Source organism: Nicotiana tabacum, chromosome 22 (genome assembly GCF_000715075.1).
Source record: "Nicotiana tabacum cultivar K326 chromosome 22, ASM71507v2, whole genome shotgun sequence".
Classification (NCBI taxonomy): Eukaryota; Viridiplantae; Streptophyta; class Magnoliopsida; order Solanales; family Solanaceae; genus Nicotiana; species Nicotiana tabacum.
Genome location: NC_134101.1, coordinates 188,127,188 through 188,140,519, shown reverse-complemented (window position 1 = coordinate 188,140,519; position 13,332 = coordinate 188,127,188). Strand labels below are relative to the sequence as shown.

The window sequence follows — 13,332 nt, the reverse complement described above, 5'->3', positions numbered from 1 at the left end:
TGCAACGTCCACAGAGTCCTTTTTAGAGGGCATAGTTGAGCGTGATCATAGTCTATTAGCAAACACATATTATGCATCTATTCGTACAGTGTAAATATAGAGTGCGGTTAAATTTTTACTGTGTTTATTTTAGCAATAAATTTTTTACTATGCTTATCCATAAAAACTTATTGTTGATCATTTTATGTTCATCGATATACGTCATAAAGATTTTAGGAAACTAGAGGGTCTCCTAACTTCAGTTGCCATCTGTGAACAGTCACGAGTTTGCAAGGAGATTCTCTAAATGATAGTGTATTAATTTTTTTATAAATATTTTGACCCTCCCATCTACACCACACACATTATTAAAATTAGGTGAAATTGAACCATTTGGTGATTTATACAGAGTGATGTTATATTCGGTGACTCTCCCATCTACACCACACACACATTAACTTTCTATCTGAGCCTCGCATCTATTCAGTGGCTATTAGTACCAAGAAAATAAGAAGGAAGAAATTATTCATGACAAAGAGCCACTTCAATTTGGTACGAATTTAATTTGACTATTGTACCAGCATTCGGACTTCAATTTCATCCATAGAAGCCAACGGGGTCCAATTCATGCGCTAATAACAAAATTGAGTATTATTAAGGGTGTTGTTGGATGATCAAGATTATCTTTCCTTATATTCGAGTGACATGACTAAAGAACTTTTTAAATAAAGAGCACTAATGTGAATTAATTGAAAGTAGTCATAAATTTAGAAATACCGAATGCTTTAAAAGAAAAAATGCATAAATGGCAAAATCGAGCTTTGCCATTAGTGGGCGTTTGGACATAAGAATTGTAAAATTTCAAAAAAAGTGAAAAAAAATTTCAAGTAAAAAAGGTATTTGAAATTTTGAGTTGTATTTGGACATGAATATAACTTTGGGTTGTTTTTGAAGTTTTGTGAGTGATCTGAGTGAAAATATTGAAAAACAATTTTTTAGAGTTTTTGAAATTTTCGAAAAATTTCAAAATGCATTTTCAAGTGAAAATTAGAAATTTTATGACCAAACGTTGATTTCGAAAAAAAGTAAAAATTTTCGAAAAAATGAGAAAAACTTCTTATGTCCAAACGGGCTTAAGTGGGCGTTTGGACATAAGAATTGTAAATTCTAAAAAAAGGTGAAATTTTTTTTCAAGTGAAAATATTATTTGAAATTTTGAGTTGTGTTTGGACATGAATATAATTTTGGGTTGTTTTTAAAGTATTATGAGTGATTTGAATGAAAATTTTGAAAAACAGGTTCTTGGAGTTTTTCAATTTTTCAAAATTTTTAAAATTCATCTTCAAGAAAAAATTGAAAATTTTATGCATAAATGCTGGTTTCGGGAAAAAGTAAATTTATTTTGGAAAAAGGGAAAAATTTCCTAGGTTCAAACGGTTATGTCCATACAAAGAAGAGACACTCCAAGTGATTGCCCCATGAAATAGTAGAAAAAAGAAAAAGGAGAGAGAACATATACGTGTGCGCGCGCGCGCGTGTAGTGGTTTGTGTCGAGAAGCTGTCATAAAATAGCAGTCAACATTCCAACAGACACTTTCCTCTTTTCTCTCTTTGCGGCATCCCGACAAAGAAACCCTTGTTCCAAGATGGTCTGATTCTCCGGCGAAATTTGCCGCCGACCTATCATTTTTCTCCACCTGTCACCACCAATCCAGTAAGTCCACTTTCAAGTTTGCTCTTTCACTCAACTTCCTTCAGATCAAGTCTTACTTATTCATCAAAACTCGGTTTTGAGCTATGATTTTACCAAATTTGTGAAACTTTGCTTGTTAAAATGCTCAAGTTAGCTCCTTTCATCATGTATAGCTAGGTTTTGACATTTCATCTTGGTAATTCGGTTTTTCTTTGCATTTCTTTTTCAGCTCCCATTTTCCGGCTAATATTTGGTTCTCGTGAAATTATAGTGCACCGTTGGCTGGTATGCCGGAGCCTCTTCTCTTTGGCTTTGTTTCTTGTAGCAGTTAGTTGTGTCCTCATGTTAATTTCGTCATCTCATTCTTATCTTTTACCCCTTTTGTTATTTTATTTTATGCAACTTTACTTGTTTCTATAAATTTTCAGTAAAGTTTATTACTTCGTGTTTCGTATGGAACTATTATCTGCTGTCTCTTAACTCTGTCTTTCGTCTTTTAGATTCCTGGAGTAGTTCTGTTACGACACATTTGCACCATACCTGATGTCGTTGGCTTCATTTGATAATCTTATTGTTTGGAATAAAACTTCAGAAGAAGGAAAACCCGCATCTATAATTAGGTAGAAGCAGACCCGTGATTTTAGACCATCCCGTACACTATTTTAGTGTAGGTGTGAGATGAATTTAAATGAAGAATCATTGCCGGTAAGTATACAACTCGTTTGGGATTGAGGCTAAGTTGTTGATGGTGGTGGTGGGAACTTATTTGTATTTCTAAACAAAATTTCAACTGCATATACAGTTTGAGCTGAAAAAAGTAGGTGCGAGCTTGAGCTGAAGGCAGCAGGTATGACAACGTGCTGCCACAAGGCTACATCACTTTTGATTGGAGATGACTCTTTTGCTGCCTCGGATGCGTGTGTTAGCTATTTGACATTAATGATAAGTCAAGTGCAATGAGCTAAGTAAATTAGTCTTTTGTGCGGATTTTAATTTTTAACCCCATAATAAAAATATGGAGCAACTCATTCAGACAACCAAGTGTAGGTACAGGTTTGACCTCGTAGTACTTGTAATATAGGGCATCATGATATGATGAAGGTAACTGGAGGTCCTATTGTGCTGTTAGTCTTGCAAGGGTCGAAGTTAACTTGTCTTCTCTCTCTCATCCTCTCTGTCTCCCTCTCACCTACCTCTGTTATCTTCATTTTTCTCTTCTTCCCTTGAGCCCTGATGAAGAACTTGGTTTTTGTCAACCTAAATCTTAATGATAAGTTTCTTTTAGTCCTGAAGCATGTAAATGTAAAGCGGCAGGATATGGTACTACCACATTGTTTTCTAGCATTGCTAATGTTAGAATGTTCCACATCGGTTAAAGGGAATGAGTTGTTCTCCTTATGACCTTAGACCTAACTCAACCTCAAAATCTAGCTCATAAACTAAGAATCAACCGAGACCATACAAAAAGACAACATCCCATTCCCTCAACTAAGCGGGACATTCTACCACATCTGGAATGCTTAGGGATGGCATCTGGAGCATGGAGAATATGACACGAGAACTCAACATTGGGTAAATCCATAATAGTGATGCGTTTGGCTGCGGTATCTGTAAAGAAGATGGACCTTATTAAATTGTATTACCATATCATCTAAAAGCTTAACCTGGTAGAGAGAACACTCTATTATATTCATATCTCAATAAGCCTCGTTACGTGTTTCTTTTTCCTGGGCCAAACACTTGGAAATATATTTTTGCTTTTGTGATGTACTTTTGAGGTTTTGCATCTCTCAAGCACAAAGAAGAGCGAAAAACAAAAGCACCCCGCTAAAGTTTTTCACAAAACTAGCGAAAATGTTCTTCAAACTCACGTTAGAAGAATGTAAGATAAAAAGAAACCTTAACCACACGTCTTCAATCCCGCAAGATTGCAAGAAGCTTTGAATAAATGAAGAACAATGAAATAAAAAGTAAATCACGTTTTTGAAGCAAGAGCTTAGAAAAACTAATCTCCAATCTTTATTTTCAGCATATTAAGCCCTTTAAATAGGCCTTACAATGAATAAAATTGATAAGGTTAGGGAAAACAAATCTTAATTAAACTAGAATAAGAATAAGGTTAAGAAAACCTATCCTAACTAAAATAGGAAAAAAATTCTAGTAGGAATGAGATACCAACTAACAATCCTAATTTGACGGAACTACAAATATAATCCTACAAAACAAGAATTAAATTACTAGGAAATAAGAAATAACAAATCCTAATCTTTAAGGAAAAGAAATCCTAATCTTGAATGGATTCTTCACTTCTTGAATTTCTTGAATTTTTAGCATTCTTGATCTTGCATCATTTTGGGTGGCCGTGAGATTTAAACGCAGGATCTTTGCTTGCACTAAAACCATGTTAAAAATAAAAAATACATAGGAGAATCCTTGGTGAGGAAATTCTCGCTGTGTAGTAACCAGTGACATTTGAGAAATGAAATAGACAGGCACTACACATTTTTCCATTGTCCTTCAGTATTGTTTGTGTCACCCACTTGTTTGGTGAATGTTGTGCAAAAAACAATACTACCACAAGGTTCAGGACCTTTCGGCGAGCAGAACCCAATAAACCTCTCTGGCAACCGACCTTTCACGTGCCACCACATGCCGGCATAAGTCAAATCTCCGACGGTGCGTCATCTCCACTCACCGTGGCGGCAGGAAGATGGCCTTCTTTAATGCGGATCGTTGATCCTGGGGTGGCCTGGACTGCCTGGTGATTCCGGTCGCTATTCTTTTTCCAATCGAAAACATTTTAGCAGCGTAACATGTCTTTGTTCAAGGATAAGATGGGGGAAGCGAGACTTAGATGTTTTGGGCATGTGAAGAGGAGAAGCTTAGATCCCCGTAATGAGGTGTGAGCGATTGACTTTGGTGGGTATAAGAAGATGTAGAGGGCAACCTAAGAAGCATTTGGGAGAGGTGATCAGGCAGGATATGGTGCGACTTCAGCTTACCGAGGACATGACCCTTGATATGAGGGTGTGGAGGTCGAGAATTACAGTAGAAGGTTAGTAGGTAGTCGAGCGTTTTTCTAGCTTGTACAGGGGGTTTCAGGGTTAACCAGATAGTGTCTTATTCTTAGACTGCTATTATTTCATGCGATTTTCCTACTATCTTACCGTTGCTACTGCTTGTTGCTATTGCTTCCTTCCGCCTAATTTTTGTTTTGGTACTAAGATTGATGTTACTTTCTTTCTGACGTTTGTGCAGTGTTTAGAAAAGCGATCGCTTCATCGCTTAAAGCGCGAAGCGACGCGAAGCGACAGTGTATCGCTTCAGGCTTCTCGAAGCGATGCGATCTTGAAAAGCGCGCGCTTCAGCTAGTGAAGCGACGAAGCGATGAAGCGACGAAATCGACGAAGCGATCGCTTCTTTACAAAAAGCGATAACTGGCCCTTTTTTATAAAAAAAAAACTTGGGGTCTGTTTTTTAATTATACAAAATAGACCCCTACATAGTCACACTGCTTCTCCCGTCAAAACAATTAAACAAAGATTGACAAAGGCCTAGGGTTGACCCCTTCTCTCTCAAGCTCAAGCTCAAGCTCAAGCTCGACCACTGCTTCTCCAGTCGACCGGTCCAGGTAATTTCTTTCTCCTTTCTTATTCATTTCTTCTTCTCCTTTCTTCTTTTCCTTTCTCCTTCTCCTTATTTTTCTTCTGCTTCTTCTGCTTCTGCTGCTTCTCTGCTTATTTTTCAGAATTTTTTTTTCTTTTTCTTTTGCTTCTGTTGCTTCTTCTTCTGATTTCTTTTCAGAAAATAGACCCACTGATTTTTTAAATGTTTTTTTTCAGTTTATATAATTAATTATTATATATATTATTATTATATGTATTTTCAGTTTATTGATTATGTTTTTTTTCTTATATCTTAAATAATAGGGATATTAAAATGTCTCAAAGTTCGAAAGAGAAAGACCCGGCTTGGCAATATGGCGAGAGAACTAATGAGAAGAATATAAATGTTGTATGCAAGTTTTGCAACAAGATTACAACGGGTGGCATTTATCGCTTTAAATACCATCTAATTGGTGGCGATAGAAACGTCACAAGTTGTCCGAAATGTCCACCGGAGGTGAGGGAAGAAATAAAGAATTTTGTTGAGAAGAAGAAGGAGCAAAAAAATCAAATGGTTCATCAACCAATGGTGGCCAATCTTGATGATGATGATGATGATGATGATATTGAAGAATTGTCACTTCCAACAAAACGGGGAAGAGATGGGTCAAGCCATGGATCATCGACTAAAGGTCCTATGGATTGCTACTTCTCAAAGAAGCCGGGAGCAAAGGGCGGTGGAAAAGATGTACAAAAAATTGCTAAAGACATTTTGAGGGATCGTGCGGTTAGAGCTTTTGCACGATGGGTCTATGATGCCGGGCTCCCCTTCAATTGTGTCAACTATGACACTTTTGGAGACTTTATTGAGGCCGTTGGTCAATACGGACCTGGAATGAAGCCTCCCACTTACCATGAAATAAGAGGTCCTTATCTAAATAAGGAAGTGGAGGAGACTAATAAAATTGTTGAGGAGCATAAAGTTGTGTGGAACAAGTACGGCTGTTCCATTATGATGGATAAGTGGACGGCAAGAACGGGGAAAATGATTATTAATGTGTTGGTGAATTCTCCCCGGGGAAGCTTGTTTCTTGAGTCCATTGATGCTAGTGACTCATCCACTGACCACATCAAAATGTTCACCTTGTTTCAGAATACCATCGAAAAGATTGGTCCAAGCAAAGTTGTTCAAGTGGTCACTGATAATGCAAGTGAAAATAAGAAAGCAGGTGGCATGATTGAAGGAGCGTACAAGAATGTCTATTGGACTCCATGTGCGGCTCATTGTATCAACTTGATGTTCGGGGACATTTTCAGGGAAAAACCCTTCTCTACAGTTTTTGGCCAGGGCGTTAGGTTACATTCTTATATTTCTCAGCGGCCCTTGTTATTGAATATGACGAGAAGATTCACCATGCAAAAAAATTTGGTGAAACCGGACAAGACAAGGTTCGCCACTGCTTTCTTGACTCTGCATAGTATCCACTGTCAAAAAAACAATTTGAGAAAGATGGTCACTTCAGAGGAATGGAGCAAGAGTAAATTTGCAAAGGAAAGTGCGGGGAAAGAGGTTGCACGCATTATTCTTTCTTATTCTTTTTGGAATAATGTCCTTCATGCTCTTAAAATTGGTGGCCCTTTGGTTAAAGTACTCCGTTTGGTGGATGGAGAGCAAAAACCATCAATGGGCTACCTCTATGAAGCTATGGATAGGGCCAAGGAGACTATTCAAGCATCATTCAGTGATGAGCAGAAATATGCAAAGGTCTTTCAGATCATTGATGCAAGATGGGATGAGCAACTTCATAGACCTTTGCATGCAGCTGGACTTATTCTGAACCCATCACTCTTTTATGAGCAGCATGAGAAGAATTCATTGGCTAAAGAAGTGTGGACAGGATTCCATCAGGTTGTTATCAAGTTGAACCCAGATGAAGACTTGCAAGAAAAGATAGTAGATCAGCTTGCTATTTACAAGGCAGCTGAAGGACTTTTTAAGCTCCGACTTGCTATTAAACAAAGAACGACGAAGTCGCCAGGTGACCAAGTGTTTCTATATTTTATAGCTCTAACTTCAATGTATTCTTTATACTTATTAACTCTTGAACATTTTTTTTGACTTCTATAGTTGAATGGTGGGACCAATATGGTGTAGAGACTCCGGAGCTACAGGCTTTCGCCATCAAAGTTCTAAGTTTAACTTGTAGCTCATCTGGATGTGAAAGGAACTGGAGTGTTTTTGAACACGTGAGAAATAAAAAGAATTATTTCGTATTTTGAGATAAAGTAAATTATATCTCAATTGTCCAAACTCCTACTAATTAGTTGACACATCTTTTTTGCAGATTCATACAAAGAAAAGGAATCGACTAACCTTGAAGCGCCTCCATAATCTAGTGTTCATAAAATACAATAGAGCATTGAGGCGTCGCTACAACCACCGCAATATAATTGATCCAATTCTTTTGGACAATATTGATGAGGCTAATGAGTGGCTAACCGGAGTCCCCGAAAATTGCGAAGGTGAAGAAGTATTTGAAGGCGACTCCGATTTCACTTGGGGTGATGTTGCGGTTGGTAGTGGAGTTGGGGAAGATCCTTATGGTTTAAGGAGATATACTCCAAGTTCAAGCTCTATTAGGAAGGGAAAAAGTGTGGCTACTACAAGTCGATCTCTATCCCTAATTGATGAAGATGAAAGTGATCATGAAGAGGAGGGGGAAGAAGAAGATGACGAGCAATATGAAGATAATAGAGGAATTCAAGATTTTGACAATCTTGAAGAAGAAGAAGAAGAGTAGAAGAATAAGATGTTGATTCTAGTGTGGATGGTTTGTGGATGATTTGTGGATGATTTGGTGGTACCTAGTACCTACTTTTAAGTATTTAAATTGAAGTTTTTGATTATTTATAATTTTACATTATGTTTTTTAAGAATTGCGCTTCACTCTAATAAAGCGTGCGCTTCGCTTTGCGCTTCGCTTTTGAAGCGAAGCGAGCCCTTGTCGCTTTTTTGCGCTTCGCGCTCTCAAAAACATTGCGTTTGTGGTTGATACTGCTTGTTTCTATTGTTGCTTTTCATCGTCTTGAGCCGAGGGTCTATCGGAAACAACCTCTCTACCTCCTAAGGGTAGGAGTAAGGTCTGCGTATACACTACCCTCCCCAGACCTCACTTGTGAGACTCCACTGGGCTGGTTGTTGTTGTTGTAACATGTCTTGGTTCTCAATGAGTTGCTTCTTGTAGAAGAGAACAGTGTTTTACTTTCACTTACTAACAAAAATGGCCATCTGCAATATAATCCGTACTTTGTCCTCATTGTACACCACCATGATGGTATATAATCATACATCCCAGGGAAATGTTTGACGTAAGGCTTTACCCAAAAAAAAAAAAAAAAAAGGTTAAACACTAGGCTTTAACTTTTTTCCCTTTAATTTTTCTTGAGTGAACAGACTAGTGTGTAGAGACTAATAGGTCAGATCATTAGGAAAGGCTGATACTGCTCGAATAAACATAACAGAAGTTTTGAAAAGGTCATGGTCAAGCTTAAGTTTAATTGAATGAGTAGAACTCCGAATTAATCTCTCCTGCTTCATCATTGGCATCTCTGTTGTTTATGTTTCTTAAGCTCTCCTGGTTTATCCCTGGCATTTCTATTTTTTCCTCTTCTTCTTCATGAGGTTCACTGTTGTTCGTTAGAAGCAAATCATAACTTCATTTCTTAAAATTCTCTTTAATAAAGCAGTAGGTATTTTATTTTGGGAATGAGTCTTGCTGATGGGTAGAGGATTCGGTTAGGGAGCATCTATGGCAGATTGTACAATATAGTGAATTTCAACTTCTGATATGTAAGAAGAGTTTGTGTAATTTATGTTCTGACCTCAATCTTAATTAGGTTTATCTTCCTACTGGTAGGCGAGGGATATTTATGAACTTCTCAACAAGTGATCTTCAAATGATACAGAAAAGTTGAGAAGTTTAGAAATCAAAACTTTTCTAGTTCTTCTGGATATCAAAACTGAATGCTTTTTTGGTCATATTATTAAATTTCATTTCCAAACTTCTTGTCCTAAACTTTGAAGTGATTTTTAGGACTGTCTGCCATGGAAGACACACAATCAGTTGCAACATTGATGGACTCTACGACCTCTAAGATACATCAACTACAGAAAGCATTTGCTGAGTTGGAAAGTCACCGTGCTATTACTCTCAATCTGAAATGGAAGCAACTCGAAGAACACTTTGATGGGCTACAGAGGTCCTTGAAAAGACGTTTCACTGAACTGGAAGAACAAGAGAAAGAGTTTGAAACAAAAATAGTTCAGTCTAAAGAGCTATTAGAGAAGCATCAAGCAGCTGTTGTTGCTAAGGAGCAAACTTCACTTGAGAGGCTCCAGGAGAAAAGAGATGCAGCTGTCTCTGCTATTGCTGTTGCTCTGGAGAAACAAAGGAAGCCTTATTCTGCAGAACCTGTAGTTATTAATAATGAGGATCAAGGTGGCCCATCTTTTCTAGAGGCAAAGCCCATGGTTTCTGGGACAACTGAGAATTGTACAGAGGATAATAGAAAACGGTCTGAGAATGCAATTGTGGAAGTCAAGTCTTATCCAGAGCTAGTGAAACTATGCCAAGACATGGATCCAGAAGGCCTCCATAAATTTATATCAGACAACCTCAAGAACCTAGCTGCTGTAAGGGAGGAGATTCCAATTGCTTTTAGAGCTGCAGGTGACCCTGCCTCTCTGGTTCTGGACTCACTCAAGGGTTTCTACCCCTCAGAAGTGTCAATTTCAGATGCTAAAAAAGATGCAAATCTGTTAGGCCTTCGACGAACTTGTATTATGCTGATGGAATGCCTTAGCATTTTATTAACCACGCTGGAAATCGATTTTGTTCCAAGTATAATATCTGAAAATGTAAAGGAACATGCAAAATCAATAGCTGAGGACTGGAAACCTAAGTTAGATGAACTTGATATTGATGCAAATAACGGGAATTCCTTGGAGGCTCATGCATTCTTACAGCTTCTAGATACTTTTGGTATTAATTCCAACTTCAACCAGGATGACTTATTCAAGCTACTTCCAATGGTTTCACGTCGTCGGCAAGCTGCTGACCTCTGCCGTTCTCTTGGACTGTCTGACAGAATGCCAGGTGGGTGTCCATAACATATCTAAGTTAAATCTTCGAGATTTTCTTCTACTTTTTCTTTTTGAGTATTTTTGACGAGTTTTTCAAGGACCCTGTCTGCTTCTTCCCCTGCTTTCTGCTGCTTCTTTGTTGTCCTCTCTCCCTATTTCTCCTTATTCTTTGACTGACCAACCATTGAAGAATATTCTTATTGGAGTAAAGTCGGGGTCACTCAATCCAGGTTCGTTGCACACAGTATAGGCTCAGAGACTGTTAAACAATGTGGCTGTAGCCCACCTTGATTCATTTGCGCTCAAGTGTCAGGTGGATTGTGTTATATGAAGTTTGCCTCTACACGGTTAATGCCAGTAATAGTTATCAAATTTCCTATCTTTAAGTCATTTCAGCTTTCTAGCTTTTTATGTGCCCATGTCCAGAGTTCTGTTGTCTCTTTGTCTTGCTATTCAAGTTTATAGTGAAATGGATAAAAATTATATTTTTAGAACTTCAGATAAATTGCTATAAGTTCTAACCTTTTGCATTTCAATACAAAAGCAGTACCTTTTGGTGAAGTAAATAAATATTGCAAATAGATAATCGTGGTTTGATCTGTGTGCGCATGTACAGATTTGGGTAAGAATTGCAAACCAGTATACGCAACTAGGATGTTTTGTAGTGTTCTTTGAAGGATTCATGTGAAGTGACCATGGCGTCATAACTGTTTGTCATGAGTTGTCAAAGCTAAATGCATATACAACGTAGATTCAACACCAACGAAGAAATTAGGACAATCTTTGTGGGGCAGAAGTAAAAAAGCTATTGCCTGAGACTCTGTCAATTTCTTTTCTCTTGGACATCAAACTTTACTCACATGCCTTAAGGATTGCTCATGTGATTCGTCTGGTCATCTACCACTACATCTCAAGTTCTATGGATGTTTCTCTTTGTCCTATTTGTACTACCTCTTTTTTCTTATCAAATGGACTAAGATTAATGAGAAATTTGGTAACAACCTCCTTAGAACTTGTTTGATACTGACGTTGTTATGCTATAATATTCTATTATTATCTTCCTTACTTTTTATTTCCTATTTTCTTCCTTCAGCATTTCGCAATGTCAAGCTGGCCCCTCTTGTCACCTCGAGAGCTGCATGTGATATGCATTTCCAAATCGTATATGTGGCTTAGGCAGTAAATGTAGGATTACTTCATGTTCTATGCTAGTTAATTCCACTTAGCAATATCTGTTAACTCATCCTCGCTTGCAATTTGTGGAGTACAACTTACCCAGTTTTTTTTTTTTTTTAAAAAAGAAACTTTGTGAAATTTCTTTTTGGTAGGCTCTTTTTTACTTGCCCTCCATGAGGCAGGAGCAGCGGAGGTGGGGTAGGGGGAGTGTTTGGGCTGAAAGGTCAGCCAGAAGATTAATGTCAGTTGACTGTTATTCTCCTATCCTGTTTGTGGTTAGTATCGTGTTTGATCTAATGAAAGAATGGTTAAGGTCAATAGAGGCAGTGTAGATTAAATTGTCAGAGAAAAAAGAGTAGGGCATGCATACCTCCTTATAAATGTGTACAGAAGGAAAGGAAGCATCCCTGGTCACCACCTTGGAAAAGAATATCTTGAGTAGATTTCTTAGCTACAGAGATCAATATGTCCTAGTGGCAGCTAGAGTCCTAGGATAACACCACTTTTTATTTTTCATGAGGTCTTGCATTATTTTTTCCCTCAGAATTCGTAAACAGTTTCAAATTCTAAGTAATTGTCTAAGCGGCAGCCAGAAAAGCATCTTTGTTCAGAAATCATATTCTTACCTTGTCTAGGTGTTGTCCATCAACTACGGCTTTCTACCAGTAGGAAACCATATTCCGTATGATTTAATTGCCTAGGCTCGGTAACTCAGGTTGCCTGTTTACATGAAATTCTGACATAGATGTTACTTTCTGATTGGACTTCTACAGGTGTTCTTGATGTCTTGGTTAGCAAAGGAAGGCATATAGATGCTGTTAATCTAGCTTTTGCCTTTGATCTGACTGAGCGATTCTCACCTGTTTCTTTACTGAAATCCCACTTGGACGAAGCAACTAAAGCATCTTCACATGTCAAATCTGGAAACGCTTCGCCTACTGTACAGGTTTGTTCCTCTGCCTTGGTATGTTTATCTTGGAATTCTCATTTCAATCACATTCTAAAGCTTGTGCAAGTGCTTGCGGTGACACATCTATGTAACCTGTCTGATGAGAATTAGTTTTTCCTGAAATAAGTCTGTTTGATTACCAATAACCAATTGTTTTTTTCCTATTCTAGAATGATGTCAATGAGAAGGAACTGGCAGCTCTAAAGTCTGTAATTAAATGCATTGAAGACCATAAGCTTCAGGAGCAATACCCAGTGGATCCCCTCCAGAAAAGGATTCTCCAGTTGGAGAAAGCAAAGGCAGACAAGAAAAGGGCAACTGAAGTTGTGAAACCTCAAACCAAGAGACCTCGTGCCAATGGTGTTGGGAATGGACCCCGAGTAGCTAACACTGCCACTGACAAGAACTTCTATGCTAGGACGACTGATAGGTACCCGCAATATGTGTATGACAGACCATATGCTTACCCCGTTGGAACTGACACCCATGTTCCATCATTTTTGGGTAGCACTGCTTACAACGTTCTCCCTGGGCATGGAAACTTCTTTGGAAATGGCTACCATTATCAGGCTGCTTACCTGCACTAATCAGTAGACTTTGACAATGATCGCTATAGCCAGTAGTGTTAACCCTGGAAGTTTGCTTAATTTGCTCATATGCGCAGAATTAATACTGAATATAACCTTGTTAACATTAGTCTGTTGTAATAGCTGATACTTCTAATCTTTTCATATACGCTATCTTTGTTTATATTCTTCATCAAGTTACTAATGTAGCTCCTTTCTCA

At 38.0% G+C, this 13,332-nt stretch overlaps 1 protein-coding gene across 7 annotated transcripts; it reads left to right on the top strand.

Moving 5' to 3' along the window:
- Positions 1-1,444: 1,444 nt before the first annotated feature.
- LOC107773436 (FRIGIDA-like protein 3) lies at positions 1,445-13,332 on the top strand. 7 transcript variants are annotated; one of them, XR_012704825.1, is made up of 9 exons: positions 1,459-1,693; positions 1,902-1,957; positions 2,173-2,377; positions 2,475-2,519; positions 4,931-5,303; positions 5,602-7,316; positions 7,406-7,524; positions 7,623-8,138; positions 9,372-9,610. XR_012704825.1 is itself a non-coding variant. In XM_075243509.1 (7 exons), the coding sequence occupies exons 5-7, from the start codon at positions 9,383-9,385 to the stop codon at positions 13,130-13,132; spliced, it is 1,641 nt and encodes a 546-aa protein (XP_075099610.1). In that variant the 5' UTR covers positions 1,510-1,693; positions 1,902-1,957; positions 2,173-2,377; positions 2,475-2,519; positions 9,372-9,382; the 3' UTR covers positions 13,133-13,332. The 7 variants fall into 7 exon arrangements, 2 of the variants coding, with proteins under 2 accessions (XP_075099609.1, XP_075099610.1); XR_012704827.1 differs by lacking the exon at positions 1,902-1,957 and having other exon boundaries at positions 2,173-2,519; XR_012704826.1 differs by lacking the exons at positions 2,173-2,377; positions 2,475-2,519.